Here is a 25,462-nt window from a genome sequence, read left to right on the forward strand (position 1 = left end):
GAGAGAGAGAGAGAGAAAGAGAGAGAAAGAAAGAGAGGCACTTACTCATCTGTCGATCTCCATAGCTGATGGCTTCTGCGAGGGGGCTCCAGCCCTGAGCATTCTTCACCTTCACAGGTGCATTATGGGCCAGGAGCAGATGGGCACACTCTATAAATAAATAAATAAACAAATAAACAAACAAACCACATATGACAACAAGAGCAAAATTCATGAGGATTTATATCTGTTCCCACTGCATTCTATATACATTGAAAGCATATTCCAAATAGAAGACAGATACTGGTTGGCTTGCCTCACTAGCATGAATTGAACCCTTAAATCACTCCAATTTTTTTATTTTAGTTTTAAGTTCACAAAAAGTTCAAGTTTGAACTATGGAACTGGTTAAGACAACAGTCTGAAGAGAAAAAAACTAAAGTTAAGAGCGTGCCTCTCTGTGTTGAAAACATGTTGAATGCCCGTCAGCCAGGCGTGGCTTCAGACACACTGAACATCAACAAACGGTGCGCACCCAAGCGAGGAGACGCACACAGAATGAAAAGAGTAGTAAATGCCAGCGCAGAGCCAGCAGACGCTCTGGCATTCACCTGACTAAGGAGAGGTTTGGTTGCAGGAAAACATCTGCATTTTCCAACAATGACACCCAATGTATGATAGAATGGACCTAGATCTGTGCAGAGCTTTCTCTGAGTGTATGGCGTACGAGTCCAATAGGCTCTTACCCTGCGCAAGTCTGCCCGTACTGTTTATCACAGTACTATCAATACACATTGCGATCAGATTATCATCTATTCTTATCATAGAATTATTGATTTTAAATAAGAAAAAACTAAATACAAACACGAAAAAGAACTAATTTGTGATTTTCTTTCCCCTCAGGACAAGGCATTACTAATTATTTGCTATTCCTGCATAACTTTTTTTTCCTTTTAAGCTTTCCCAGCAGGCCCCAAAGGAAGGCCCAGAAGCTAATTTTAACATCAATCTGACACCATCTGTACCAATGCAGAAACAAGCTCTAATTTTGGGCTTGAAACTGGCTTCTCCAGGGAGGACCTCCTGCAGGGCCCATCTATTAAAATGGAAGTGACTGCTGCATTCATACCAGCCTAGACGGGTATGTTAAAAGAGGGACAATTAGCATCCTCTTAAAAAGGCATCCCAACTGGGTAGTCAAATTCAGGGGTAAATGTGTCTGTGTTTAGACCAGACTTAAATAAAAGGAGGGATTGCACTTCATGAGCTACTGTGGCTGAACAGCAGCAACTTGCAAATCTTCCAAATAGGTCCAACATGTTTCTCCATCCCAGGGGCCAAACCAGGACCGCAACACCCTGTAAAGTAGCCGACACCAAATTCGAAATGTGCAAGGCGTAGGGAAACTGCATGAAACTGCTGAGCTTAAAGCAATGAACTGTTGCCTTTTTGGCAGGAAAGAACTGTGGAGGCTTAACTAAAAGTTCTTATTTTTTTAACAGAATACATAAAAAAAGACTGAAAGAAAACTAGACCCCCCCCCCCCCCCCCCCCCAGTAAAATCAGGTGTAAATTCACATCTGTTTCTGATACAAAGATCTGAAGCCAAACTGGCTATGATGATTTTCTCTCTGTAAATAAGCAGCATTCTCTTTTTAACAGGGCAGTAAACCACATAAAAAAACAACCATTATTCAAAAAGCAAAAAAACATACGTTTGGACTACATTTTACTTCACAGTTTCTTCCAAATCCAGAGAAATGACAAATAAGTAGAAACTCTACCATTTGTGAACTCATGTCATTTCCTGGCCATTATATAACCAATGGATGGGTGAAGACTGGGCAAAACAGATCACTGGGTGGACCAGCCATCTGACGCCATATAGTAACTGCCACCCAGAGAATCGATGGCAGCCTGGCCATAAACCCTCACTAATCCAGACGTGGACCGCATGCGTCTGATCCAGGATGTCATGCTTCAGACAGCAGTGCAGAGTGGAACCAGAGCTGCAGAGCATCAGCTGTGGCCTCGGCGGCAGCACACATGCCCACCCCCTCCGCGGTGACGTAAGCCAACGAGCGCTCACCCCTCTGGCCTATATTTCTCTCCCGCCTTGATTGCGTAATGCGGACAGCATTTAGTGGGAATGCTTTATGTAATGGCGACGCAGACACATGCTGGAGCAGATCTCCCTTTTGCTCGGCCCCAGACCTGAGAGTCACCAGCTCAGCAGGAGAAAGGGAGGAGGCTGGCCAGCCTCGTCCTCACCCTGATGGGGCCTGAGCTGAGGGCCTGCAGAGAGCCACTGTGGCGAGGCTCCTGCTCCCTCAGCACAGGACACAGTGACAAGAGCAGGGCCCTCAGCACAGAGTGGCAAGAGCAGGGCCCTCAGCACAGCACAGTTTGACAACAGCAGGGCCCTCAGCACAGAGTGGCAAGAGCAGGGCCCTCAGTACAGGACAGAGTGACAAGAGCAGGGCCCTCAGTACAGAGTGGCAAGAGCAGGGCCCTCAGTACAGGACAGAGTGGCAAGAGCAGGGCCCTCAGTACAGAGTGGCAAGAGCAGGGCCCTCAGTACAGGACAGAGTGACAAGAGCAGGGCCCTCAGTACAGGACAGAGTGGCAAGAGCAGGGCCCTCAGCACAGAGTGGCAAGAGCAGGGCCCTCAGTACAGGACAGAGTGACAAGAGCAGGGCCCTCAGTACAGAGTGGCAAGAGCAGGGCCCTCAGTACAGGACAGAGTGGCAAGAGCAGGGCCCTCAGTACAGAGTGGCAAGAGCAGGGCCCTCAGTACAGGACAGAGTGGCAAGAGCAGGGCCCTCAGTACAGAGTGGCAAGAGCAGGGCCCTCAGTACAGGACAGAGTGACAAGAGCAGGGCCCTCAGCACAGCACAGAGGGACAAGAGCAGGGCCCTCAGCACAGCACAGAGTGACAAGAGCAGGGCCCTCAGCACAGTACAGAGTGCCAAGAGCAGGGCAACAGCAGGGCCCTCAGCACAGGACAGAGTGGCAAGAGCAGGGCCCTCAGCACAGGACAGAGTGGCAAGAGCAGGGCCCTCAGTACAGGACAGAGTGACAAGAGCAGGGCCCTCAGCACAGTACAGAGTGCCAAGAGCAGGGCAAGAGCAGGGCCCTCAGCACAGGACAGAGTGGCAAGAGCAGGGCCCTCAGTACAGGACAGAGTGACAAGAGCAGGGCCCTCAGTACAGGACAGAGTGACAAGAGCAGGGCCCTCAGTACAGGACAGAGTGACAAGAGCAGGGCCCTCAGTACAGGACAGAGTGACAAGAGCAGGGCAAGAGCAGGGCCCTCAGTACAGGACAGAGTGGCAAGAGCAGGGCCCTCAGCACAGAGTGGCAAGAGCAGGGCCCTCAGTACAGGACAGAGTGCCAAGAGCAGGGCCCTCAGCACAGGACAGAGTGCCAAGAGCAGGGCCCTCAGCACAGGACAGAGTGCCAAGAGCAGGGCCCTCAGCACAGGACAGAGTGACAAGAGCAGGGCAAGAGCAGGGCCCTCAGTACAGGACAGAGTGACAAGAGCAGGGCCCTCAGCACAGGACAGAGTGGCAAGAGCAGGGCCCTCAGCACAGGACAGAGTGACAAGAGCAGGGCCCTCAGCACAGGACAGAGTGACAAGAGCAGGGCCCTCAGCATAGAGTGGCAAGAGCAGGGCCCTCAGTACAGGACAGAGTGGCAAGAGCAGGGCCCTCAGTACAGGACAGAGTGGCAAGAGCAGGGCCCTCAGTACAGGACAGAGTGGCAAGAGCAGGGCCCTCAGCACAGGACAGAGTGGCAAGAGCAGGGCCCTCAGCATAGAGTGGCAAGAGCAGGGCCCTCAGTACAGGACAGAGTGACAAGAGCAGGGCCCTCAGTACAGGACAGAGTGGCAAGAGCAGGGCCCTCAGCACAGGACAGAGTGGCAAGAGCAGGGCAAGAGCAGGGCCCTCAGTACAGGACAGAGTGACAAGAGCAGCACAGGACAGAGCTACAGTACCTTGCATAAGTATTCACCCCCTTGGATGTTTTACCCTTTTATTGCTTTTATAAATCAGTCATGGTCAATATAAGTTGGCTTTTTGGACAAAAAAAAAATCACAAAATTGCTCTTTTTAATGTCAAAGTAAAAAAAGAATTCTACACAGTTATGTAAATTAAATAAAAATATGTAACGAAAATAAGTGATTGCATAAGTATTCACCCCCTTTATATAGACTGACATAATTCAACAGAGGTCCAGCCAATTGGTGCTAGAAGTCTCACAATTCGTGAAATGGGGATCAGTGTGCAGTGAATGTGTCTCAAGTGATTGTAGTATAACGACACCTGTGTCTGGAAGGTCCATTCACTGGTCAGTATTCAGTAATCAGTATTCCTGGCTACTGTTACACCATTAAGACCAAAGATCACCCTGAGAAACTCAGAGAAAAGGTTATTGAAAAGTAAAGGTCAGGGGAAGGATACAAAGAAATGCCCAAGGCACTTAACATCCCCTGAAATTCTGTTCAATCCATCATCAAGAAATGGAAGGACACATGTGTAAATCTGCCTAGATCAGGCCGTCCTTACAAACTGAGTGACCATGCAAGAAGGAGACTAGTAAGAGAGGCCACCAAGACACCTATGACTACTCTGAAGAAGTTTCAAGCTGCAGCAGCTGGTATGGGAGAGACTCTGCATACAACCACTGTTGCCTTGGTTCTTCACCAATCAAAGCTTCATGGAAGAAAGCCACTGTTGAAAAAATGCTCCACTTTCGTCTCATCAAACCACAGAACCTTCTTCCACTTGACCATGGAGACTCCCACATGCCATTTGGCGAACTGTAGTCGATCCTTTTTTTCAACAGTGGCTCTCTTCCATAAAGCTTTGATTGGTGAAGAACCCAGGCAACAGTTTTCGTATGCAGAGTTTCTCCAATCTCAACTGCTGCAGCTTGAAACTTCTTCAGAGTATTCATAGGTCTATTGGTGGCCTATCTTTTTAGTCTCCTTCTTGCACGGTCACTCAGTTTGTGAGGACGGCCTGATCTAGGCAGATTTACACATGTGCCACAATCCATCCATTTCTTGATGATGGATTTAACAGAATTCGCGGGGGGGTTTTAGTGCCTTGGACATTTTTTTGTATCCTTCCCCTGACCTTTACTTTTCAACAACCTTTTCTCTGAGTTGCTTAGAGTGATCTTGGGTCTTAATGGTTTAACAATAGCCAGGAATACTGATTACTGAATACTGACCAGTGAATGGACCTTCCAATCACAGGTGTCGTTATACTACAATCACTTGTGACACATTCACTGCACACTGATCCCCATTTCACGAATTGTGAGACTTCTAGCACCAATTGGCTGAACCTCTGTTGAATTAGGTCAGTCTATATAAAGGGGGTGAATACTTATGCAATCACCTATTTTCATTACATATTTTGATTTAATTTACGTAACTGTGTAGAAATCTGTTTTCACTATGACATTTAAGAGGGCTTTTTTGTGATTTTTTTGGTCCAAAAAGCCAACTTATATTGACCATGACTGATTTATAAAAGCAATAAAAGGGTAAAACATCCAAGGGGGCAGTGTTTCCCCTACAATGTTATTGGGGTGGCGCCCCGCCCCCCCCAACGGCCCCGCCCGCCCCCCCTGGAAGCTCAAGATAATTGTGATTTAAAAAAAAAAAAAATCATTTTTTTTTTAGTTTTTTTTTTTTTAAGCGCCAGATCACAAAAGTCAGGTTACCTTTAGCATAAAACATGTAAAATTATACTTATTTTTTAAGTAAAACTGCTTATCCTTACCCCTAATCCTGAAGTATAATTGTTGCATACTGTTACTGTAAGATGTTATATTGACTGCTGTCATTAAAAGAAACACATGAACATCATAATTCATTTAAGTGTTTGTGTCCGCCGTCCACTCTGTCATCGCGCCACTGTGTAGCAAGTGTAGCACGGTGTGACAGCAGACAGGGCTATTCAGTGTAGCACGGTGTGACAGCAGACAGGGCTATTAAGTGTAGCACGGTGTGACAGCAGACAGGGCTATTCAGTGTAGCACGGTGTGACAGCAGACAGGGCTATTCAGTGTAGCACGATGTGACAGCAGACAGGGCTATTCAGTGTAGCACGGTGTGACAGCAGACAGGGCTATTCAGTGTAGCACGATGTGACAGCAGACAGGGCTATTCAGTGTAGCACGATGTGACAGCAGACAGGGCTATTCAGTGTAGCACGGTGTGACAGCAGACAGGGCTATTCAGTGTAGCACGATGTGACAGCAGACAGGGCTGTTCAGTGTAGCACGGTGTGACAGCAGACAGGGCTATCCAGTGTAGCACGGTGTGACAGCAGACAGGGCTATTCAGTGTAGCACGGTGTGACAGCAGACAGGGCTGTTCAGTGTAGCACGGTGTGACAGCAGAGAGGGCTATTCAGTGTAGCACGATGTGACAGCAGACAGGGCTATTCAGTGTAGCACGGTGTGACAGCAGACAGGGCTATTCAGTGTAGCACGGTGTGACAGCAGACAGGGCTGTTCAGTGTAGCACGGTGTGACAGCAGACAGGGCTGTTCGGTGTATGAAGCTCCCTCAGGCCGACGTGGTCAGGATACAGATTGAGCTCTTGTCCAAATGTACTGGCTTGTGAAGTTAGCTCGTTTAGAGGACTGCTCATGTGAAACCTGGGGCAAGAATTTTAACACCGGCCCATTGTGTCTCCACATAAAGCCCGCTGGAGCTACCTAACCAAACCAATGTCGGCCTAGATAAGCCAAACCTTAGATGAGCTAAATGAAACGGCCAGACCGCGGTGAGAAACTGGTCATTACCTGGTCATTACACAAAGACTGTCGGCTCCTGACTACTCTACTTCCTTTTCAAGTATATGACTGTGCCAAGCAACTGAAATACAAGTACTAAACCATGGTGTTTACCAAAACAAAAGACTTTAAAAACAGAAGTGCACTGGTGTCCCCGCTGGGAAGTTAAGCACAGAAGATGATGCTTTCGCACTTAATGTATTACCTACTGAATGTCAACCTAACCAGATGCTGGATTAAAGGCGAGGTGCGCTTGACCAGCTGGTCTGTAGGTGAACATGGAAATGCAGTTCTGATGGTTCTTATGCAGTCAGTGGACCACTGAGTTGCAGGAACAAAATACATGAAATGGAAAAACCTTATCTTTCCACCACATGGTCAAAAAGCAAATAATATTTTGTTGGCAGTTCAGAGGTCAAAATGGTGTCGCTCTATCAGCACCTGGTAGAGTAGCCACTGCTTTGCTGTTTAGGGATAAGCTGTCGATCACTTAGCATATAACAGCACATTAACCATCTTATTTGCCCCTCGTCTCCCTTTAGCCATGTGGTGTGTTCTTTTTTTACCCTGTGTGTGACACACCGTGAGATGCTGGAAATGGTAATCATCTTCCCTCCTACTGCTTGGCAGTCTAACACCCTGCCGTCTCTGCCCTTCTGTGACATTTCCTGGCAAATAACTACAAATTGATGCGCTTCATCCGCCTGACGGCATGAACAAGTGAGCATAGCTCAGTTTTTCCAACTCCGCTGACTTAAATATGTACTGTATAACTATAGAATAAAGCTCTACGCTATAATGCTTTCTAACAGAGCTTTGGGTCATATCACAAGCAGAACATGTTCTCAGAACTGTATACGGAGTCATGTCTCACAGTCCTCAACACATCCCATTGTATTTGAAGCCCACTTATTTTCAATAACTTACTTACTAACCAAACATTATTTTGTTTTCTGTACTGTATCTTAACTGTCATTTAAGGGTGATAACCTTAGATATTTAATGAGAGCTACCGCCCATACATCAAATTAGAGTAGTACTATAGTACTATGTTATCAACTTCATGACCGTTTATTCAACTTACTTTTTGGCCAAAATAACTACAAATTCAAACAATGCTGGGATCATATGTGTTAAAGTCGGTAACTTCTCTATATCCATCTCCACATTATAGTGCCTGGTATTCTTTGTCAACGCCATCAAGACTAGACTTACATTCAATATGTGCAATCCCCTACATTTTTCCTTATTGTTGGATGTCATTTGAAGATAACACACACATTTGATACACCGGTGCACTAGGTAGGATATGGTCCTCGGATATGCAAGTGGACCAATAGTTACATTGTGTCCACAACTCAGCTTTTAATAATAATAATAATAATAATAATAATAATAATACATTTTAATTAAAGCGCTTTTCATGACACCCAAGGTCACTTCACAAAAAGGTTGTTAGAATTACAATCATTTCATAGAAATAATTAAAAAAAAAAGTCAGTCAGTCAGTCAGTCCATCAGCTATCTTGAAGAAATTAGTTTTAAGTCTGCTTTTAAAGTCAGTAATTGAGTCACAGTGTCTGATGTAGTCTGGCAGTGAATTCCAAAAAAAGCTCACTAGCCAACATACTACACAGATAAGAAGACAAATACATGAACAAGGAGATGATTCAGCATACGGTTAGTCATCAATCCCCTCCCTTCACTGGTTACTGAAATAGCACCTGTTCCTCTCTCACAAATCAGGAAGCAACACAACACAATACAATACGTCTCTTTACTCACCTTTGTGACCCATCATTACTGCCAGATGCAGTGGCGTGTTCCCTAGAGAAAGAAAAAGGGGGAGAGCTGCCATTAGGTCATGAACGTTATCAAAAGGTAGTCCTTAGCATTGCTTTTTGACGTACTAGCCAACATCAACATTCTGATCATTACAATCAGGAGTTATCAGTTCTGTGAAATTAGCTATGTAACATGGTTAACACACACTATTCCAAAGAGCTCAACGCACAGCCCTGTACCATGTATTGTAAAGTAACAGCATACGACCCAAGGAGATTCTCTGTGTAAGGCTGTAAACATGATAATACTTAGTCTCTTCTTGGCAGAATTGTAAAATGTCATATACACTGCATGAGTGCTGCCCTTCATTAGTAATGCTCTGTGAAGTAGAGCAGACCAAAAGACAGAACCGCCCTTGAAAGACCTCCTGACGTGTGCAAAACAGATAGAAATACTGATGACCAAACTAATGAGACAGTGTTAAGGCTGACTGGACCCAGAAGAGGAAATGGACACTGACTCTCTAAGAAAACAATGGGTGTACTGTTCCTGCTGGGGGGAAAAGACATTCTTAATCCTAAACAGGTTCAGACATTATGTTGTTGTCTTTATCTTGCCTTTCTCAAGTTGTTCTGCATTCAAGGAACTCCGCAATGTCCATCTTATTACTTAGCCTTACAAGAACGGGATATTGAATCAAACCATACTTGGGATATGGATACTAGCCCACTGCACCGGCTCACTAATGCCAGCTCAATTATACAACAACAACAACAGTGAGAAATATCACTGAGCAGATTAGTGAGCAACAAGAAAAACAAAACACATACACAGGAGAGATGCGTTTTGGTTTGGTTTTGTGTCAATAAGCAGGAAAATAAATAATTTCACATTCTCACAGCCAATCCCGACTGAAATAGACTTTGAGGTCTAAATTAGACTGAACTGTCACACATTTGAGACATAACTCATTTTAGATTGCCTTGTTGTAGCGGACTGCTGTTCCTTCCTCCAGATGACTTACAGACATAACAGGGAGTTGCCTGCAGACTGCAATGATGTCCCCTGGGAGCGATAACAAGCTATAGGGATCTCAGTTCTGGGCCAAACGTTTACATCTTATAAGTCAGTTTGATGTTTTGGGTTCTTCCATTTAAAAGAGGAAGCACAAGCTCTTGTTTGTGTTTGTTACTCTTGCTCGTAGTTTGGGTGGGGGCCGTGGGCGCCCCGGCCTTTACGGATAGTGGGTAGATGATCACTACTGATAACCAAACGTAAACGTTGGTTTCCATGGTATATAGGGGAACTGGTTGAGATCAGCCAATCTAGCTATACACCATCACATCGTTCACCGTGGTTGGTTGAGTTTAACCAAATTAAGCCGTGTATACTGCTATGGTTTGAGGGCACAAACTAAAACAAAACAGGACATAGCCAACTAAACAGCTAACAGCTAGCCTACCTCTGAAATTTGCAAATTCAAGCAATTCTGATAGCTTGCTAACTTCAAATGGCTAGCTACACTGCATGTAGCTGGGACGAACTTACCGTGCACATCCTTCTGGGTTATATTTTGAGTTCGAATGAGTGAAGATAATCGCCGTACATCTCCTTTGAACACACATTCATGGACCGGGAAGTCTTGACCGGCTCGAATGATTGGGTTTTTATTTGTATCATCCATGGTGTCTGAGGTTGCGATTGTATTAGTGTTGGCATTGACTTGCGTTTGATGTTGATTATTTTGCTGTTGTGTCGCTGTAGACTTGATTATCTTGTGATTGCTGAACATCTTGTTAGCTTTCCCTTTGCCACTAGTCCTGGTTGATGATGTGAATGTCCCAGTTGCAGCTTCCTCGTCCGGTTCCAGTAAATCCTCATCCTTGCTCGGTTTGTGATCCTTACGAAGGGATCGAATCTTTTCTCCTGTCATCTTTTAAATAAAACGAATGCACAGATCAGGGTGCAGCTTTCGACGACCCTTTGGAAATTAATGTAATTTGTCGCTGGCAAAAATGCCAGTGGAAGATTACACAACAACAGTGAGTCGCACAACATGAACCCTTTAAGTTCTTCAACAGAAACATGCGGTGACACAAGTAACGCTAAGTACTTTAAGGTTCATGAACAAGTATTCCTTTCCGTGTTTCAGAAGCGACGTTGCCCTGCTCCAACACAGGTCCAACGGCAGCTGAGAGTATCGTCCGACAAGGAAGACCCACCTGCCATCTTCCGCTTGTGATCTCGCGAGACTTCGTCACTTTTTTGTCTGTGGATATCACAGAGCGAAGTTTTAAACTCGTTGGTGAAAGTTATGCAAGGAGGCTGTCTTCGACTACCCTGACGGGGGTTCATTTACCTTTATTGTATTTTTTTTGTAAGCTTTTTGTAACACTTGTGCTAACCAACTCAAATTTTGAGAACGGGTCATTTGTAATGCCATATGATTCCTTTGCCTGAAGATCAGCGCAAACCCGTTGGGTTGGTTAAGATCGCCATGGCATTTTGTCTGGTCTGTCTCCCTCTACCGTTTAATCCTGGAAAATGTTGAATATGAATCATGACAGGTTTGCCTGGTTTCATATGGGATGCTTACGTATATTGTAGATTTTATTATGAACAAAAGTAAGCTTTCACAAACTCTGCTTTCAATTGAGATGTATTTTTCTTTTACCATCGAGGTATTTTATATGTTCAGCAAGGCAGATAGACAAACCTATGAACTCAAACACAGTCGGTTGCATCAGATTTGTTCTCAATTTTTTTGATTGGTTGCGTCACACTTACAATTTACTTTCCCCACCATCCTATGTGCTCTGCAAATAAAACCACAAACAAAATCACGTGGCGCAAACGCCCCCGAGGAAACGCCAATGAATACCATGCTTTGGAGGAGTGGGTTCAGTGATTGGCCAATTAAGGGGCCCTGACACTACACGTTGCTGTTAAATCCAACGTCGGCTTCAGAATTATTCATCAGTGATTGTACAGTGGCGACGTAACCCGGCATTTCAGGAAACGGTCAGACAGCTGGCAGACAGTTTACAAATGGCTTCACACTCTGAGAACGACGTTTCAGCCGGCTTTTGCAAAGGATTCCAGTCTTTTGCCACAAATGCGATACACGTTGGTCAGGAACCGGAGCAGTGGAAGTCAATGGCTGTTGTGCCGCCTATATCCCTGTCAACCACGTTTAAACAATATGGTCCAGGAAACCATGCAGTAAGTCAAGGCGGTAGCCAGCTTCTAACATATCTTTGGTTAAAGCAATGATGATGCCGTATAGTCTGATTTACCCTCACAGTGTAATGTATCTGTGATGTGTTGATTAGAACACAAACATAATAGAAACGTGTAGTTTAACTGAATGGCACATATTTTGCTAACCAACATGGCAGTTCTCAAATCTGTATAGGGGTGTGCACGTGCCGCTAGTTGTGTAACGTTATTGGGTTACAGCTGAAGCAGTAAACTTTGTGTTCAAAGGCTTTTTAAAAACCATGGTTATGTTTTCTTTTTTCACAATATGGCAACGCTGTATGTTGATTAGAGTACCGTCGTAGTTGAAATTGGCACGAGGTTAAAACATAAGTGGGTTAAAAAAAATGGCCATAGAACATGATTTAAGGTGACTACCGGAGTTGTGAGAGTGAATCATAATGGGAGGGAAGTTAGGCCTTCACATTAACGTTGATTTTTTTTCAGCGTATAGGCCTACGACATTGCCAAATTTGTAAAGTTCGCTAATGGCAAAGTAACAGTTACCTTTTAATTGTGTTTTGAAGGCTACGGCTAACAATGGGAATTTGATCTAAGTCAGAATATGGTCCTGTCGTTACCAGATACAATTTTCTTTCTACATAACCCCACACGTTACTCTAAAATGTTGTTAATATAACTTATATATTAGATAGAGAGTACTTAAAAAACCTTTTTATGTTAATGTCAAAGGGATTTGAGTACAGTCGAAGTGGAAACCCAACAAGGAATTGCCTAGAGAAAGCAGTGGCTTCCCTAGATGGAGCCCAGCACTGTAAGTTAAAACTTTGGGATCTAGATAATAATGTTGTATTGCTTGTAAAAAAAAAAAAATGGGATCTTGATAATAATGTTTTATTGATTGTAAAAACTTTGGGATCAAGATAATAACGTTGTATTGCTTGTAAAAAAAAAAAAATGGGATCTTGATAATAATGTTTTATTGATTGTAAAAACTTTGGGATCTAGATAATAATGTTGTAATGATTGTTAAAACTTTGGGATCTAGATAATATTTGAAAACTAATGACTTGATGGTTCAATCTGACAGGTCTCGCTCTAGCCTCTGGCCTGGCTGCCACGATGACAATAACACACATGTTGAAAGGAGGAGACGGGGTTGTGTGCATGAATGATGTTTACGGAGGTGAGAGAAGGCTGGTTTAGTATGCTGGATTAAGGAAGATTGATGAAGATTGTGATGATTTTCTGTTAAGCATACTGCTGCAATTGGTAAACTGAATGATCATGGTCTTGTCATTTTATATTTTGTACCTCTTCAAAATCCTAAGAAGTGTCAGCATCTCCTGACATTCTTGTTATTAATGAAAACCCTCTTCACAGGAACCAACCGATACTTCAGAAAGATAGCTGCTGAAATAGGAATAGATGTCTCCTTTGCGGACTGTACAAAGCCTGAAGTTTTAAAAGCAGCCCTTAAACCAAACACAAAGGTAAGACGAGCTTTATTTTTTTATGACAGCCTGACAGCTTTTAGGTGTGTTCTTAAGTATGCACTCTCCTTTCTCCCTTATTGTGTAATTCTAAGAGATTTGAGGCCCCAACAGGTAGGTCTTTACTTCCTGTTCCAGGCTTTGAGTGCTGCTCCACCCTGAGCTTAGTCACGATGAGTTGACTGTGGATTATGTGTGTGCGACGAGCTGTTTTTTTTTTGGAGTATATCGTTATCTGTTTTTGCCATGAAATGGTCTCCGGGTGCTTATGTGGCGTTAAGCCATATTTACTTATCATGAAAAACGTATTCCAAAGAAAAGAACCAGTTTGCCCAGATTTATAGTTGTAACATTGTAACACAGCTATACAGAGTATTTATAGGTGCAATCACACATGTGTAAGAGTATTTTTATTCTTGCGTGTTGGTTTAGAGAGGAAACCGCCAATACGAAGCTTTGTTGTAACAAGATAAGTTTTACTTGGTAGATGGGACACAAATACAGTTATGCTTAACAAATAATTTTGAATATCGTCAGACACAACCGGAGAATTTGCGAGTTCTGCTAGAGTCTCTCTGACACTAATTCTTATAGCCTACTCCAATGATGTCATTGTGGGCCTCCCCAGTTGTGAGGTGATCATGGGATCTTTCTGACTTCTGCCCTTTTCCCTGATTTTAATTACATGCTCCATCTGGTGACATTCTGTTCTCAACAATAACACATAAATGATGTGTGAATTCTCAGATCCTCTGCCTCTCATACATGCTGACCCATCATAGAATATAATATTGCAAATGGGCTGCATTCTGGCCTTTAGCAAGGAACTGCCTGTCCTTTCTAACTGTGGTCAAAGAGAGACAATTGTATTCCATGTTACTCTTATTTCACAAATAAAACTATACTGAACTGAATTTATCTTACACATAACTCATAACTGAATTTATGTTACAAACAAATAAAACTATACTGAACTGAATTTATCTTACACATGACTCATAACTGAATTTATGTTACAAACAAATAAAACTATACTGAACTGAATTTATCTTACACATGACTCATAACTGAATTTATGTTACACATGCCAGTGCTTTACACACTATGTGTGTCGCAATATTTCTGTAATCACCTGATTGCGTTTGGCTGAATGTACAAAAGAAGTGAATGTTTTTATTGTGTGTTGTAGTTGTTGTGGATCGAAACCCCAACCAACCCTACAATGAAAGTGGTGGACATCAAAGCCTGTGCTGAGATTGCACACCAACACAATAAGGACATTGTTGTTGTCGTGGACAACACATTCATGTCAGCTTACTTTCAGGTATGGCTTTTCACAAGGCATTTGCACTCTGCAGAATGAAATGGCACTTAAAATAACAGCTGTAGCAGTAAAATGTCAGATTTTCTTTTCTTTGCTTTTCTTTGGAGGGGTGAGGGTGGTGGTTTGCCAGTTTGTTTTGATGTATCAATTCAATCAGTGCAGTGAAACTAGTTTCGCGGCCCTTACATATATAAGGACAAAACGTCTAGTTTCCATCAAAGATGTTAAAGAATGAGGCAGAAAAACCTCTGAACACTAATTTCTAAATAACTTCACGGTACCTGTGTGTGGGTGCTTGTGAAATGTGCATGTGTAAGAGAAATACAACTTGCTCAGGGAAAATACAGCTGTGGAAAAGATTCATAAAGTATAAATGAATATCTAGTGACTCTCTTGGTTTGGTTTTATCTGTACCCTTAACTTTTGTAATTAATGGATGTAAACAAACATTTAGTTTCTCTCAGCTTAACCACTACAGCTGTCACTCACTCAAACCTATTCTGTGTATTCTTTCTCTGCACGGTAGCGCCCCCTGGCGTTGGGAGCTGATATCTGCATGTACTCAGCAACAAAGTACATGAATGGTGAGCAGCTAAAGCAAGTGGACATCCTCATGCATCTCTTAAAGGCTGTCATTTATACCATAACCTTGAGCGAGCTTCATTTAATCACAGCAATGTCTGTCTGTTTTCTCCTGATTCACAGGGCACAGTGATGTTGTTATGGGTCTGGTCTCTGTTAACAGGGAAGACTTGTACGAACGACTGAAGTTTTTGCAGAATGGTGAGTGAGGTGATTGAGGGCTTTTTATAGATTTTATATTATTTCTTATCCACAGGTCCAGTGTATTTATAAAATCGCCATCAGTTAACTGTGGTCCTCTTCTGCCTGTAAGCTTAACACTGGGCTCAGCACCATCCACCAGGGTTCCTCCCTCTCTGGCCTAGTTTCCTCCTTTCCCCAGTACTTGGAAGGGTGATATTAACCAGCTCTGAAACGTGTGTGTGTGTGTGTGTGTCCCTCAGCTCTGGGTGCTGTGCCCTCCCCATTTGACTGCTACCTGTGCAACCGGGGCCTGAAGACCCTCCACCTGAGGATGAAGCAGCACTTCAAGAACGCTCTCGCCGCGGCAACCTTCCTGGAGGCTGACCCCAGGGTGGACAGGGTCATCTTCCCAGGTTTGGCACAATCATGCTTTTTGCCTTCTATTGTTTCTGCCCACACTTGGGTTGCCCTATGGGACGAACAGCACTGAACCATTGACCACCATGTAAAATACCGTGGTTATATATAAACCTAAATATGACATGGTTGCAAAATACTCCATAATGTTATCAATTCATTAATATTGTTGCGTGCGTTAATTTTGTTATTGTTAAATTTCACATTTTTGTAAGTCGCTTTGGATAAAAGTGTCTGCTAAATACTAGATCTTAACTTAGTTTTTTTAAATATCAGTTGTAGACTGGACACAACTTGAGGAGAAAAGAAGGGGTTAGAAACTTGGAAGATGTCTGTACCTAATGGTGTGTGTGTGTGTGTGTGTGTGTGTGTGTGTGTGTGTGTGTGTGTGTGTGTGTGTGTGTGTGTGTGTGTGTGTGTGTGTGTGTGTGTGTGTGTGTGTGTGTGTGTGTGTGTGTGTGTGTGTGTGTGTGTGTGTGTGTGTGTGTGTGTGTGTGTGTGTGTGTGTGTGTGTGTGTGTGTGTGTGTGTGTGTGTGTGTGTGTGTGTGTGTACAGGCCTCCCATCCCACCCGCAGCATGAGCTGATGAAGAGGCAGTGCACCGGATGCCCTGGCATGATCACCTTCTACATCAAGGGCAACCTGGAGAACGCCACAACCTTCCTCAGCAACTTGAAGGTGAACCAGGATGTTTCTAGAAAGTTCTGTCAGGGAAACGGCTGCATCTTGGGTGCCCTATTCCAGGGGTTTTCAACTGGTTTTGTCCCAGGGTCCACCATTCTGACTAGAAAGTATTCGCGGCCCACTGATGTACCTCTGCACGCGTGGTTGTTACCGCCCCTGTCGCCACGCCCCTTCCCCCCGCACAGATATTCTGCCTGTAGCACTTGTCAGTGTAATTTCTTCGCTGAATATAGGTATATATTAGTATATTTCAGGCCATGTGGCTATTCAGACTATTTAGATTGACCTTTTTCTTATTTGAGAAAGAAAATATCAATATACATTATTTTTTTTTTAATGGTGAACTGATCAACATAAGCTCATGGCGCGGCCCCCCTGCAATGCCGTTGCGGACCACTAGGGGGCTTATCCAAGTGTGCTTATCCAAGGCGTCCAGATTCTTTTCCCTTCGAAACATATATATGCATGTTTATTTAGGGCTAGGCGATATAGGCCAAAAATCATATCTCTATTTTTACGCTGAATGGTGATGCAGGATGTATATCTCAGTATTTTCTACAACAAGGGCTAAATGTTCAGTTGTAAGTCAAAGGCACATGTGTGATGTTACAAGCACTTTTATTAAATCCGACTGTGATCAATTTAAAATACAAAGACAGGGTTTCCTTCCCTGTAAATAATGTCAATAAAAAGTTGTATAAAATATTTTATATATACAATAAACATAGGCTTATCTCTGAGAGTAGTCCTTCAATTGTTTTCAACGACAAAAAATGAATGAATAAAAAATGTCTCATTACTGGTTTTCCACCAGGACCCCATAGACCTCAGGAAAATTCTAGAACCCTGCTGTCGATTCCTGGGAGTTTTAGTAAACCAAGGGATTTTGTTTTGGTCTCGCATAATTTTCTTTTTTTTTTAATGGACCCGTTTTAAGCATTTACATTATATGCATAATATGATTATGCATAATCTGATTATGCACTCTTCTTGGGAAGATAGATTGGTAGGTTGAAAACACGCTCACGAGAGAGCAAAATAAAATCTCCTTGACAGTTCCACCAAGTTATCGTGAGTATAATGTTAAATCATTATAATCTGCCTTCAATCTTACCTAATTTACCTGACCTAACTTTAGATATCTTGTGACCCTATATACTAAAGTAGAAGCACATAGCAACAGCGCGCAGTCAATCATTGTTTTTTTGAGGGGAATTCAATGAGCACAGAGCTCTTTTACAGTAATGCCCTGATTTGAGGGTAAAGAATACAGAGGAACAATACATAAACAGGCAAAATAAATAAACAAAATACATTATACAACTGATTAATTAATAACGTAAGGTAAAAATAAAATCATATAATTAGTTAAAACAAGAGCACTGAGGCACATCCTTAGCATCTAGAAGGCTCTTAAACTGGTTAACAGACAATAACTGGGTTAGCTTCGAGTCCTCTTGCACCGTGTTCCATTAATGGGAAGCAGAGAACTTCGCTTTTGATATTAGGGATTTCAAGGGAGATGAGGCTCTGCCCTTGTTTTATGACAGATGGACATCAATTTTTAGAGTGACATGAGATAATAAGGCAGTTTTCCCACTAAGGCTTTATAAACGAATAAAAGACAGTGTTTTCCCCTCCTGTCTGCCAGAGGGGGCCAACCAACATTCTTGTATAAGTTACAATTGTCGGTCCTGAAAGAGTCCCCCGTCACAAAGCGAATAGCTCCCTCTGTTGGATGTAATTATAAAGGAACCGATGGAACCATCTGAAATGGATTGTTATAGTGCTGGCTATTAGCAGAAATTAGCTTTGCCGTAGAGAAGTGGAACTTTAGTCGGTAAACTGAGATTTATTTTGGCTCGTTGAGTTGCCCACTGTTGAACTCCTTGCCCTTCACGTTTGCCAGTTTCCTTAATAGGCCATATGGAACTTGGCATCCTCTTTTATTCCCTCTGAGAAGCCTGTATTGATTTTAGTCTTGAAGAACATTTATTCCAGCAGAAATATTGCTGATACCAGCAAGCTGGCAGAAATGATTCATACACTCAAAAGCCCTTTACCTGTTCCTCCTTTATACCAGTGTATCCAACTCCATGCATTTGGCCTGTTGATCCTTTATTCCAGCGTATCCAACTCCATGCATTTGGCCTGTTGATCCTTTATACCAGCGTATCCAGCGCCATGCATTTGGCCTGTTGATCCTTTATACCAGCGTATCCAACTCCATGCATTTGGCCTGTTGATCCTTTATACCAGCGTATCCAGCGCCATGCATTTGGCCTGTTGATCCTTTATTCCAGCGTATCCAACTCCATGCATTTGGCCTGTTGATCCTTTATACCAGCGTATCCAACTCCATGCATTTGGCCTGTTGATCCTTTATACCAGCGTATCCAACTCCATGCATTTGGCCTGTTGATCCTTTATACCAGCGTATCCAGCGCCATGCATTTGGCCTGTTGATCCTTTATACCAGCGTATCCAACTCCATGCATTTGGCCTGTTGATCCTTTATTCCAGCGTATCCAACTCCATGCATTTGGCCTGTTGATCCTTTATACCAGCGTATCCAACTCCATGCATTTGGCCTGTTGATCCTTTATACCAGCGTATCCAGCGCCATGCATTTGGCCTGTTGATCCTTTATACCAGCGTATCCAACTCCATGCATTTGGCCTGTTGATCCTTTATACCAGCGTATCCAGCGCCATGCATTTGGCCTGTCTGTTAAAGGTTGGATAAAAGGAACATTAAGTTGCTGCTTTGAGTAAATACATGTTAATGGTTTTTGTTATGCATGTGTTTTTTTAGCATATCTGAAAGTCTTTGAACTGCGCTTTTTTTTAAATTGATTTTTGCTGTTTTGCTTTTAGTTGTTTGCACTCGCCGAAAGCCTTGGGGGCTACGAGAGTTTGGCAGAGCATCCGTAAGTACTGCATGAATAATTAACACCCTTCAGAGGTGGTTTTATTATGTGCTCAGAAGCAATGAATCCCTGGTTTAATAAATTCAATTGTACAAGTAATAGAAGACCTGTGCACTAATAATTTGGTCTTGTTTGGTCCATTGCTGTCTTGTAAAGAGCCTATTCTCATGGATGCAGCTCCATATAGGACATGGTATGCAATAAACTATTAGTGTTTGGGATATTCTTGTTTTTAATTTAAATTTGTTTACCATTTCTGGTTTATGTATTTGCGCATCTGATGTTCAACCTGTTTGTAGCCTTGCTATTCAAATGTATAAGTCTGTTAAGTCTATAAGTTCAAGATCCAAATAGATGTTTGGCTCCATGTGGATATGATAAAAAGCCACAGCTCCCATACAGTTAGGCTGACTGGTATGAAGTAAAGATTTGGCTGGATTCATGTGTTTGTGTGTGCTGTGGTGTTTAGGCCACTAGGGGGCATCTTTGTATTGAATTCACGAGTGACAACATTTGAATAACATAAATGTGTGCAAGCAATTGTGTAGTAAGTCTGAACACTTTTTCAGTGCCAGTACATTTTCTTTCCACTTCATGCTCAGCAAGAAGTAGAATCATTTGGTAAAGGGCATTCCAAATAGTGATTTATTTATTTATTTATTTTTTATTTTATTTTTATTTATTTTTTTAAATATATATATATATATATATATATATATATGTATATCAAACCATGTCACCCACTCACATGTCCTAAGAGCATTTTGTATTAACACTGCCAGTTCTGTTTCTTTGGAGCCTTTTTCAATTGTGTACTGTGATTTGGTGTCCCAGGGCGATCATGACTCATGCATCAGTGCCAGAGGAGGAGAGGGTTGTCCTGGGCATCAGTGACACCCTCATCCGCCTGTCTGTGGGCCTGGAGGACGACCAGGATATTATTGATGACCTGCGCCAAGCCCTCAATGCTGCTGTAAGTGTTTCTCTCTCGCTCTCTTTACACACACACACACATACACTTCCCACCTTCAGTTGATCTATTACTCTTGTTCCTTCTCTTGCACACGTGAGATTTCACACTTGTACATCCGCACCCACTATCAAGCCGTGTTCTCTCATTAACTGCGGATAACGTCCGGAGAATCCGGCCCGCTGATTGTTCAGAGATGGCCTTTCACACGCGTAGCTCACAACGGTGTGCCTCACCTACCGAACATTTGGTTTACCGTGCGGTGCGAAGGGGAGAAACAAAATTGCATTGGGCTTGAGTGTTGTTGTTGTTGAGTGTTCAGTTTAGCTAGCTAGGTTACTAGGTGGTTGTGCTATGTATTCAAGTTTTAGCCTGACTGCACTCATGTGTCATTAGTTTCAGCAAAGAGTGAAGGCATGCTCACAGTGGAATGGCCTGCTCTATTTACCCAATTGGACAATACACAGGCTCAATCAGACGTTACACAGACTTTGAACTAGGGAGCTGGCAGGGTGAAGTCTGTTTAATGTCCAGTCCAAGGAAGTGGGACATTTGCATCCTCACACACAGCTCCTTTGGGTCGTGTGTAGCTCAGTTCAGGGTTGCAGTGCATGATGTCTGAACAGCTTCAGTCTGTCGTCTTCATGCGCTCTTTTGGAGTCTTTTTCTCTCTTTCTGTCGTTATCCATCTCAATCGTGCTGACTTACTTTAAATGACTCGCACACACACACACACACAGACGCACACTCACACGAACCACTTTCTTTCTCACCCTGACCTTTTTCATCTGGGAAGTGATTCATCTTTGTGCAGAAGCTTCCACATTTTTTTCTTACTGGAACCAATGTTTTTTTTCTCGACCAGTGACTGTAAGCGGGGGTCAGGAGACTGTCTTTGATGGCCAGTGTCTCATTAGCATAGTGGGTGCCTCCACCTACATCCCTCTCTCTATAATCACAACCAATTAGGCTGTGCACTAAGGAGAAGGGAAGGAGTAGGGCACTCAAGAGGGAACCTATGGAAGAGATCCCCTCCAGTGGTTTCCTCCCCAAGTGTCTCTTCAGTAAATGTTGCCCTCTCAGTTTGTGCTGTGCTGGGAAAACTAGGAGCCCACTGTCAAGACAAGACAAAGTGGTTCTGCCCGTAACTTCCTGGGACAGAGCCGTGTGTGTGTGTGGTTGTTTTCCAGGATTTGGGAGTGAAAAATGGTCGAACGCATGCCATCCCATGAGTATTTCCCTACTTTCAATAGAGCACTGAATGGTCAATAGAACTATGTTCAAATAACTTGTTTGCCTTGTTTAGAGCAGACTGGGTCTATTCACTATTTCACTATCTGAGCACCTACTAATACCCCTTGGGAAATTAGTTTAACATGGTTGATTGATTGATTGATTGATTTAAACACACCTCCATTGATCCAATGGCTAAGGGTCGTCTATGCGCTGCCTGATTTGGCATCGGAACGGTGGGAATTTAAAGGAGCGATGGCTTTATTTCATTTGGCTGTCATATTCAGGATAGCCTAGGGTGTTCAAACAAGAATACTATGCAGTTTTCTTATGATAACTGGCCCACAAAGCTTTTCCTTCTTGGAGGCGATTCCTGTTGTCAAACCAGAGCATCCTGGTCTATTCTCTCTACTGCAGAGACTGTCTAGCAAATGGAGATGAATATGTTCAATGAGACCTACTCCCTGAAGCCATGGGCTGTTATGATTGGTGGAAAGTTTGGGTATCATTTCTATGAGGAGGGGGTAAAAATTCTATTTCCATTTCCTGGCCATGTTTAAGCATTGCTAATGGTGTCCTCCACACCAAACCAGAGGTTAAATACCTGCACCTATGACTGTTTAAGTGCTGCGCTGGATTGTTTATGGCCAGCTATGCTAATCCCTGTCTTTTTCTCCAACCACTGCTACTTTGGCAGCGTCCCCATACTGCTGTTTGCCTGGCCTGCACTACAGCCGGATGAAATGGCGATGACAATCATGATGAAGATAATAACGACAGGCTTCCTTAGCCAGAAAAATGTCTTCCTCACTTGTGTATATCTAAAATGTCGCTTTCTATCAAGAGTGTACTCATTAATCTCTTTCTTTCTTTCTTTCTTTCTTTCTTTCTTTCTTTCTTTCTCTCTCTTTCTCTCAGCACCCAAAGCTTCCCAAGAAGAAATGAGCCTCGCCCACATGCGCAGGGCTGACCGTGCTGGATGGATTTTTCTTGTGCACGGTCATGCATATTCAGAGGAGCACTTCTATGAAATACGTACCTAATGCACGTATCAGGGAGCGCCTTTCAATAAATGTATGCCTTCTTTAATTCACACATACATTTTACATATAAAAAAAAAACAGGGCTATGTATGGTATGCATTTTCTTAATTGTGTATTTATCGCTTATTATGTTGCATCTGTCTTAAATGAATGGTATTGTAGGTTCCACAAACAGTTAGTTTGACTAGTTCCACTTGTCATTTCAATATGACTTTTGTCATAAATTAGTATAATAAACTCAAGGGTTTGGTAATGGCACAAATGCAGTGGTTGGATTTGATTTGATTACGTTTTGCAAGTTTTCGATTCGACTACCATTCCAAATTTGATTTGATTGGAATGAGCTATGAAATGCTATATTGCAGCTTTCCATATCTAGAGTGAAGTTTAAAGGAAGCTCTATTGGGAACATAATCGTACAACTGCAGAGGCGCTGGTCACCCATTGTCCTTTGTTTCTTCAGTAGTTTTTACAAAGACTTGAAGGCTCCATCAATCTCTATTTGAGCCACACATGGGTAAAACTATAAACAATTAAATACAAATCATAATCATAAATGACTAGCCAAGCATTTAGCTCAAGTATTGCTAAAAATAAAAAATGGTGTCACGTGCCATGTTTTACAACGATCAGGTTACTAAAAGTTTGAACCAATCATGTTACAGATAGACATCTTATCGGACACATTTTTAAAAATGATTAATTGAGAAGAAACGCTATGGTTGCCCACCCCTGATTAGCTCTACTGCTGTCACTACTCTACTGCTGCCACTACTCTACTGCTGTCACTACTCTACTGCTGTCACTACTCTACTGCTGTCACTACTCTACTGCTGTCACTACTCTATCTGTGGTTTGCTTCCCTCCTGGTGGCAGGAGGGGTCAGCCTGGAAAGGGTTTCCAAAATGACACTGTTGTCCAAGACCTGTAGAAGTCAGTCACTGTCAATGTAATGAGTCCTAGTCATTCTTAAGAGTGGGTTTGTATGGAGGACATGAAGCCAGCTTGTATTAAGCCATTTCTCTCATGGTCTCAGGATGTGCATTTTGGGATGCAATGGAATTGCAATGAAATGCAATGAAGCTCTGCTACCTCAACTGATAAATCATGGACATGGTCGTCTCTAACTTATGGTCTCAGGATTTAAGGACTCAGTTGACCACAGTTTCATTGGCATGATCCTCTTTCTCTAATGAATCATTTTGAATTTAAGGAATAAGACAATTCAACAGCAAGACATGTGCAACGCAATGGCCGTAGATGTTGGTAGAGCCTAGATCTGCTAAAGGAATGAACAATGATTAGGCAAGTGTGGTGGTTTAAAGGTGTGTTATAGGAAAAAGTCAGATTATTTATGGGTTGCTTGTTAGCATTTAGAGGATGGTACTAATGCCATGGGATTTTCTGAATATTACTGTTGTTTGCTAAAGGGAAAACGGAAAAAATACAGTCTAGTAAAATGCATTCACGTCCAGATTTGTGGATGAAAAGCTTTCTTTGTCCCTTTTGAGGAGTTATTCATCAGTGGAGTGTCCTGTTTAAATCACACAGGTCAGGGACGAGCGCTAACATTTTCAAAAGGAACATTTTCAGCTCGACCTTTTGAAATACGCAGGCTGCGCTCCTCGAGACCTTCACTGCCACATGTACCAGCACAGTCTTCATCGGGGCTGTGGGCTGGACACCTGCCTTGTCCGTCACAGCTCAGGCTGGTTAGTCAGTGAGGTGTAAGGAGTGTTACAATTCAATTAAATTTTATTTATATAGTGCCAAACAATATTGTCTCAAGGTGCTTTCCAGAGCCCAGTGCCTGAACAACCCCCTTAAGAGGGGGGACTGTACCAATCACTTTCGGTGTAGCTGTGAATGAGGCGTCGTTGTTCTGCCCCCAAGGTTAATGCCATCCTGGCCACTGAACATAGTAAAATAGGCACAGCAACATGATGCTTGATTCCAACAGAGACTGAGGTGTCAAATGCGTTGACATGTCTGAGTCACAAAAGGTACATCGAAATGACAAGCGTAACTATGTCCTATGACAAGTTTTTGGTAACTACATGAACTTTTAGTGAAAGTAACTCAGAGTAAGTGACGTTAAGGGATAGTCACTCCTCTCCTGTCTAGATATGAACATAATTAAAGGTTGGTTTAGTGTTTTGATATACAGTGTGAACAATGCCAATTCCAATCCCCCCTTTACCATAATGACATGAAAAGTACGCAATACCCTGGCACAGGAATAATGCTGTGCAGTGAGGTCAAACGGGTGTGATTGTGACAGATCTCACTCCATGGCACCACAAACTTAAATTTACTAAAAATAATTGCAATCTTTGATCAAATATTTCATATGGATAAATGAGCTTGTGAACTCTGTCATGTGTGGCGCCATTAAAAATGTGTCTTGTACACTTCTGTCTGCCTCTTCTTTTCTGTCTCGTCAGGTGCCTGGCAAAACTGGAGAAATAGATACTATAGATGTAGTCCTACTCTGCATGCAGAGTGTTCCTTTTTAAACAGATTGTATGGAGACCAGCCTAAGGGCTCAGATACACATACGCGTTTTTGTAAAAACGCGACGCTAGGAAATGCATTGATTCCTATGGTACGGGGCGCTTTGCGTGAAAGCGCGCCGTACCATAGGAATCAATGTATTTATAGCGTCGCGTTTTTACAAAACTAATACTACTAATGAGGCAGGCAGTGACTCCATCAATAATCTTCTCATTTTAAGACGAGTCTGGCCTTATCTGGGCTCCTGAACTCATTATTCCTGTGCGAGGCATCATCTGAGCTCATTATTCCT

At 42.9% G+C, this 25,462-nt stretch overlaps 2 protein-coding genes across 3 annotated transcripts in view; one reads left to right on the forward strand and one right to left on the reverse strand.

Moving 5' to 3' along the window:
- LOC308363117 (ankyrin repeat domain-containing protein 13C-like) overlaps positions 1-10,789 on the reverse strand; it is a 46,105-nt gene extending 35,316 nt beyond the window's left edge. For both annotated transcript variants that reach the window (XR_013968595.1, XM_080835895.1), the window contains exons 1-3: positions 10,128-10,789; positions 8,580-8,621; positions 46-150 (exon numbers count right to left, since the gene is read on the reverse strand). Coding sequence is in view for 1 of the 2 variants with exons in the window: in XM_080835895.1 (XP_080692021.1) it covers positions 46-150; positions 8,580-8,621; positions 10,128-10,512 (532 nt within the window). In the remaining variant the exon portion in view is untranslated. The remainder of the gene's footprint in view (positions 1-45; positions 151-8,579; positions 8,622-10,127) is intronic.
- Positions 10,790-11,567: 778 nt separating this feature from the next.
- On the forward strand, positions 11,568-25,059 carry LOC308363121 (cystathionine gamma-lyase-like). The gene is made up of 12 exons (XM_080835899.1): positions 11,568-11,801; positions 12,531-12,612; positions 12,889-12,984; positions 13,182-13,291; positions 14,481-14,615; positions 15,142-15,199; positions 15,321-15,398; positions 15,641-15,793; positions 16,354-16,475; positions 19,358-19,410; positions 20,245-20,383; positions 22,532-25,059. The coding sequence occupies exons 1-12, from the start codon at positions 11,628-11,630 to the stop codon at positions 22,556-22,558; spliced, it is 1,227 nt and encodes a 408-aa protein (XP_080692025.1). The 5' UTR covers positions 11,568-11,627; the 3' UTR covers positions 22,559-25,059.
- Positions 25,060-25,462: the final 403 nt, after the last annotated feature.

The sequence above is a fragment of the Sprattus sprattus genome (assembly GCF_963457725.1).
Source record: "Sprattus sprattus genome assembly, chromosome: 3".
Classification (NCBI taxonomy): Eukaryota; Metazoa; Chordata; class Actinopteri; order Clupeiformes; family Clupeidae; genus Sprattus; species Sprattus sprattus.

Excerpts from the sequence above, each read along its gene's own strand:
- LOC308363121 (XM_080835899.1), top strand. The coding sequence starts at position 11,628 with ATGGCTTCACACTCTGAGAACGACGTTTCAGCCGGCTTTTGCAAAGGA. Across the intron at positions 13,292-14,480 it reads CCCTTAAACCAAACACAAAG|TTGTTGTGGATCGAAACCCC; the intron begins GTAAGACGAGCT and ends TGTGTGTTGTAG. Across the intron at positions 19,411-20,244 it reads GAGAGTTTGGCAGAGCATCC|GGCGATCATGACTCATGCAT; the intron begins GTAAGTACTGCA and ends TTGGTGTCCCAG.